Here is a 6,335-nt window from a genome sequence, read left to right as displayed (position 1 = left end):
GCTGAATACATCCATGGAGCTGAGACCTAGTTGGACATCTTCCATTTTGTCTACAAGCAGACTTCCAACACATTCCTTTTCTGCTTAAGTTAAATAGAATCTGTCTGTGTTGCTTTGCACCCAGTGAATCCTGACTAATCTCCTCCCGGGGCCAAGGACATCATCCTAATATACAGTTGAGAAGCAGTCAACTAAAGGTGTCCATGCAGCTGTTCAGAGAATATCACTTACCAGGCTTCTGGTACCACCCGAAGGGATAAGTGCGGACCTCAGTGTCGGGAGAGCCACAGTCCAGAATGCGCCAGGCCCCTCCATTTTCCTCACTGCACATCTGGATTCCCAAGCTGTTCAGAGTTAGGCAGGTCACCTCTCCTCCTGGAGCAAAAAATAACCAGGACCAGGGAAATGATCATGATGGAAGATGCTAACGGAATGAGAGAAATTCTGCAAACTCATCCTTCAGCAGACTTTTGAGGTGCAGCACACTATTCCAGTGACGATCTTAGTCACTGATGAAAAACCCGCTACCTTAATGAGCTTCTGATCAAAGAGGACATCGATGGAGACGGCACAGACCCATCGTGTGCCTAGGGCTATGCTGGGGCTGTGTTTGCATCATACTCCTTGGTCCTCACTCAGCCCTAGGAGGAGGGTAACATTTCTCTCCCTATTTACAGATAAGGAAACCAAGGCTCAGAGAGATTAAGTCACTTGTCCAGAATCAAGATTTAAATGCAGATCACATGGATGGATCCAAAGTTCACCCTACCAAGCTGCCTGACCCAGGTCTTGAAAGCTGAGCAGAAGACAGCTAAGTGAGCCATGGCAGGAAGGCTACTTGGGTCAGAAGGAAGAGTCGCGTAACGCTGACCGGGCACCTGGCCAGGAGCCGTGTCCCAGCTACCATGTTTACTAGCCACCTCCCCTCTCCAAGCCCCCACCTCCCATCTGTGAATGAAGGGCACTCCTCCCCACCCACACGAGGAGGTGTTGAAGATTAGATCAGACTGTAGATGTGAACGGGTTTTCTAGACTGTAAAGTGCTGTATGCAGACCAGAGGGAGTTACCATTATTACCTTTTAACTGGGAAACGTTCAGAAAGCCAAAGCCGGTGCAGCACGGGTCCACGTCACACAGTCGTTCACATTCGAAGAAGCTGGCGGAAGCGGAAAAGAGCAGGCCTGGAGGCTGGTGCTGGGCAGGACCTATGGGGCGGGGCTGAGTCGCTGCCACTGACTTCTGGGGGCCTGCGCTCTATGACGACCCTTTCCTGAGTCCAGACACACACGCTCTGCTCCCGCAGCCCCCAACCCAGCACCAGGGTCAGACTGATCCCGGTTTCCCACCCTCCTTCTTGGCCCCCTTCCTGTCGGCATGGGTGGTGCCCAGCCAGAACTCAAGGCAGACTATCCTGTATCATCTTTTAATCTGCATTTTCAAAAGCAGATCTTAAATGCCAGCAGCATGGCATAGTTTCATAAACCAACAACACTTCGTACATCAACAATTCATAGATCAATGAGTCTCAAATTGTAACTTCAACAGGGGGAGCTTAGTTAAAATTCAGATTCCTGAGCCCCCTGTAAATGCTGATTCAGTAAGTCCAGGGTAGGACCCAGGAATGCAGTTTGTAAAAAGTCCTCCTGGTAATTCTGATGGGTGAGAGCCACAGACTGGTGGAGAGAAACATCACCTTTAATGAAAACAACTAAATTACAGCTGACTAATTAAATCAATTGTAAAATACATTTTTTAAATAAAAAATTAAATAAATTAAAAGTCCTGATATGCCTATGGTCCCGTTGAAAGTTCTGCTTGCTCTCTGGATTTTGAGTGCAGCACAGGAAGACTTCGCTGATCAACTTTATTACAATGCTTGATAACTTGTATTAACTGATAAAACACGGGTCAGTGTTTCCCTTTTGCGTCAGCTGACCAGATATTCAGGGCTAAATGTTGTGCTGACTATTAGTAACTGACCTTAGCTGTGGTTTTTAGATAGTTACCTCCTTATTACTTTTTCACCCTTTGCTTTGGGTTTTTCAGTCTTTTATGCTTGTGCCTTTAACTGATATTATATCACCATCTTTATGAAAACAGAAGGGTCATTATTAAGTATTGCAGTGGGGCGGGAGTGAATGGAAACAGCTTACCCATTGGAAATGGATTTGTTAAACATGGGCACTTTGTTTCTAATGGAAATCCCCGTCAGCTTTTGGAACGGCAGGCGAGTGTAAAAATTCTTCACTTTATCTTGCAGTACAACTACACAGAGGGAAGAAAGACATATTATGTAAGGAGAGATGTGCTGTAGCCATAAAGATACTTTTGTAGGGGGACAATGGTATACAAACCGTACTGGAAGCTTCCCATTAAGATGGCATATTAAACCCATGTACTTACAGTCTACTCCCACCCCAAATCTCACTAAAATAATAGTGAAGGCATATACCCCCAAGGCAAAAGAGGATAGGAGAGGGGAGAGAGAGAAATTTTGGAAGCTAGAAAAAACACAGAGGAGTAAAAGTTGACCTAATAAATCTAAGAAAGCTGAATTCTCGACTTTTCTGTGGGAAGAACTGAGAAGCAACCCCATACACCTTCTGGAATCCCCAAAAGTTTCAGTATCAGCAGCAGTGGGATGAAAGTGAGCTAAAACAGAATGGGCTGGAAAGCTTCTGCAGAAGCAGTTAGGTCTCCAGAGGCCGTCCTCTTTTTTCCACAGCCAACAACTGCCCCTTCCTACCATGGAAGGATGGGGTCTCTCGGGGGTGCCAGGTTGAGTTGTAATGGAGGGGGTACCACACCGAAGCCGGGGTATTTTTTCCAGTCAGTCCACATGGTGAATATTGAGATCCCCTAATTTTCCAATCTTATTTTGCATCTAAACCACAAGCAGCCAGGCTCACACCCCCAGGCCAGATATTGCAAGATTCCTCTGGAGGAAGGGCCTAGACATACGGACGTGAGGGAGTCCCCAAACGGTGGCCCAACTAGATTATCCTACCAAGAAAGCCCAAGTCAACAAGCTCCCACAACACACTCAGAGCTTCCCAGTTAGCTTCTGGGCCCCTGTCTTACATTTAAGTGGAAAAATCAAGGGTCACCAGACACCTGAGAAAGGCCTCCAGCAAGGAAGATAGAACAGTAAATGAAAGATCTCAGCATGATGGAGGAAATGAAGACTGGGCAAGGTGAACCCCCCTCCACCCAAATAGTATCATTAATGTTCTCAAAGGGGTAAAATCAACTTCTATCTGGTTGAAGCCACAGTTGTTGGGATTTTCTCTAACAAATGGCCAATTGGAATTCCACCTGCTATGTGCAAAAAACATGATTTCTATGAGCAGTGGGATTCCAGAGTGAGATTATTCTCTCTAGTTAATTTGATGCATTTCTAAATGCCTTTGCATCTCTACAAGAAGCCTGGGTAACTTTACTTTTAGACAGTTTTTTTTTTTTGGTCTCTCCACACAGCCTGCGGGATCTTACCTCCCTGACCAGGGATCGAACCCGTACCCCCTGCAGTGGAAGCGCAGAGTCTTAACAGCTAGACCGCCAGGGAAGTCTATCTTTCAAAGAAGAAGAACTGATCTGGATATTTGTAAAAAGCCACAGAGCCAGCAGCCCACTAAAAACGCAGTTTGGGTTGATCCAACCAAGCACCCACCTTTCTTCTGGAAGAGGGCACTTGGCCTGCGGGGCAGGATCAGTCTGCAGCCTTTGGGACTGGACTCCATGACATCATCACACACCTGGGCCTCTGGGTAGAGGGTGCAGGTGAAGTACAAGGGTGCACTGTCTGTTACCTCCGCCAGCTGACAGAAAGAGGGCTCCTGGACACAGCCTACAGGCAAGAGAACAGTCGGGTGTTAGTCCTATAGGGAGGCCAGCAGTGGAGGGTTACCTCTACAGGATCTTCTGGGGGAAATGCCCCGTGGGGACTCCTCCCAGGCAGGGAAGAGGCCTAGGTCAGTCAAGGCTGTCCAGTCTGGAAGGCCCAAGAAAAACACTAGGGTTCTCCTAGCTGGGGAGAGGGCCATGCATGAAACAGGGATTCCAGGTGGCTCCGAAAAAAGGCAAAGTCCAAGAGGGTGAGGGGTCAGCTGGAAACTCAGCAATATGGGAGCAGAGAGGGTTAAATTCCATTGGATCTGCCCAGGACCATCTCAGAGGCAGTCAGGACCTCAGACCACAGGCCACAGGATGTAAAATTTGGTGGCGTTGTGAACAATCTCCCCTGTTCCCAGTCCCGTGTCAGACTTTGCCACTGGCACACGTGAGCTCCCCAATGGGGAGGCATCTGGCTGATTTTTATTTTCTCATTCCCAAGGTGAAACACAAGGCCTAGATCATAGCACCTGCGCAACACAGCATGTGCCTGTTAGGTAAAGGATGGATGGATGAATGGATGTATGGATGTATGGATGGATGACAGATGGATGGATGGATGGATGGATGGGTGGATGGATGGATGGGTGGGTGGATGGATGATAGGTTCTGAGAGCAGAGTAGAGACTAACTCCACGATTCGCTTCTTGAAGATACGGGTTATGTCCTGTCTTCTGTATCACCCATGACACTAACACTGAAGTGACCCCTGAGTTATGCTATTGAATTTGATCATATCTGTGTCTCAAGAGTTTTTAAACTAGGCCTGAGATGCCTGACCACAGGGTGGAGAAGGAGGAGGATGAGGTCTAAGGATACTTACGAGAAAGACACCACAGATTTGCCTGCTGCAGCGAAAACAGGTGTTTGAAAAGCCCGTGCTGCTGGCTGGGCAGGGATCGGTTTCCATTGACAATGACTTGGTTAAGGTCCACAGGGGAGAAAAGCTCTGTTGTCAAATCTGAAAAAGAAGGGGCAAGTCAACTTCCTTTGCCTTTATCTCCATGGTGAAAATCTCTGTCTCTCTGTCTGTCTGTCTGTCTGTGTGCCACACACACACACACACACACACACACACACACACACACACACACACACACACTTGCAGGCTGTGTGAGGCCACAGCATGTCTGGAGTCAATAGGGTTGGGAGTCTTGTCAGGCAGGGAAGATTCAGAAGGTCCCAGAAAGCCCTAAAAATTATGGAGTTGCAAAACCTTAGAATCTTGGTTGGGGAGAAAACTTGGGAGCCATCTGGTTTAACTTCTCACCTAAGGCAGAACTCTTCCCCACGATATTTCTGGCCGAGGTCCCTGCAGCCCTGCATGACGTCGTGCCCACCGCAGCCATCCACCCCATCATTAGGAAGTCGAGGAACCAAATCTGCCCCTTTGTAAGTGTGAACCACTGATGCTCCTTCTGTCTTCCGAAGCCACATGGAAGTTCTAACTTCCTCCCAATGGCAGCCTTCATCTGTGAAGACAGCTCTCAGCTCCGCTCAGCCCCAGACTTGAAAGTTCCAGCTTTCACATCCCCCACCTCACCTCACCCCCATCTTTCTTTGTGTCTCCATATGCCATGATTCTGGCTGAAGGCTCTTCTTGGGTACACCACTGCCCACGGGATGGAAATCCAAGCTTTCTTCTTGGTCCGGGCTCTACCTGCATTTGGAGCCTCATCTCTGATTGCTTCAACTCACACTCAAGAAGCATGTACATTACACTACATTAATCGTGTAGTTAATCGCTATTCTGCTCCCAGAACACTGGTAATTCCAGCTCATCACCTCACTGTTTGCTGCCCCAGGACTACTGTCCATGCTCACTTGCCCTTTACCCCCTTCCTCGTCACCTGCCTAGTCCTCCTGGGCTTCAAGGACCAACATTGCTCCCTCCTGCTCTGATGTTCAGTGGCTCTATAAAGAGGGTCTCCAGCGTTGAGGGATCTAGCATCCCAGCCCAGGAGTAGGGGCACATTTCTGCACCTCATGAGGGCTCTGACTTCCCAGAGGGGCTTTCACTGGGGGCATAAAGCGGATCATGGAATGAGCTGGGGCAGGTTTACAGTATCCCTTAGCTTGGGGCTCTGGAATGAGGAGCTCTACAGCCCATGCATACCCCACGTTGCCTTGGACTGCAGCATCTTCTCAGGAGCCCACGCTTCAGGCCACTTAAAGCAGGCTCACAAAGGCTGGGTTTCCTCACCAACAGCTATCACCAAAGGGGATAAAAGTGTATGATGTCTGGCAGGGCCAGAAGTTTAGTGCAAACAGAGACCCCAGGAACCATGTCGCCAGCCCCTCCTCTGTGCAGCCACCGCCCTTTGGGTTATTGCTTCCCATGCTACTGTACCATGGCTGGTTTGCATGCCTGTCTCCCTGCTGAAACATACCTGGCATAGGTAGGAACGCGCACACCACCCCCTAAGACAACAGCGGAAGAAAA

The 6,335-nt window shown here is 48.7% G+C and overlaps 1 protein-coding gene across 1 annotated transcript in view; it reads right to left on the bottom strand.

The window, feature by feature from the left end:
- The window catches only part of TG (thyroglobulin), a 249,251-nt gene that overhangs the window by 148,657 nt on the left and 94,259 nt on the right, over positions 1-6,335 (bottom strand). The window contains exons 30-34 of the mRNA XM_007447997.1: positions 4,716-4,853; positions 3,672-3,848; positions 2,155-2,266; positions 1,078-1,157; positions 232-375 (exon numbers count right to left, since the gene is read on the bottom strand). Coding sequence (XP_007448059.1) covers positions 232-375; positions 1,078-1,157; positions 2,155-2,266; positions 3,672-3,848; positions 4,716-4,853 — 651 coding nt within the window. The remainder of the gene's footprint in view (positions 1-231; positions 376-1,077; positions 1,158-2,154; positions 2,267-3,671; positions 3,849-4,715; positions 4,854-6,335) is intronic.

This window comes from Lipotes vexillifer, unplaced genomic scaffold (assembly GCF_000442215.2).
Source record: "Lipotes vexillifer unplaced genomic scaffold, Lipotes_vexillifer_v1.1 scaffold796, whole genome shotgun sequence".
Lineage (NCBI taxonomy): Eukaryota > Metazoa > Chordata > Mammalia > Artiodactyla > Lipotidae > Lipotes > Lipotes vexillifer.
This window is presented reverse-complemented; position numbering and strand designations above follow the sequence as displayed.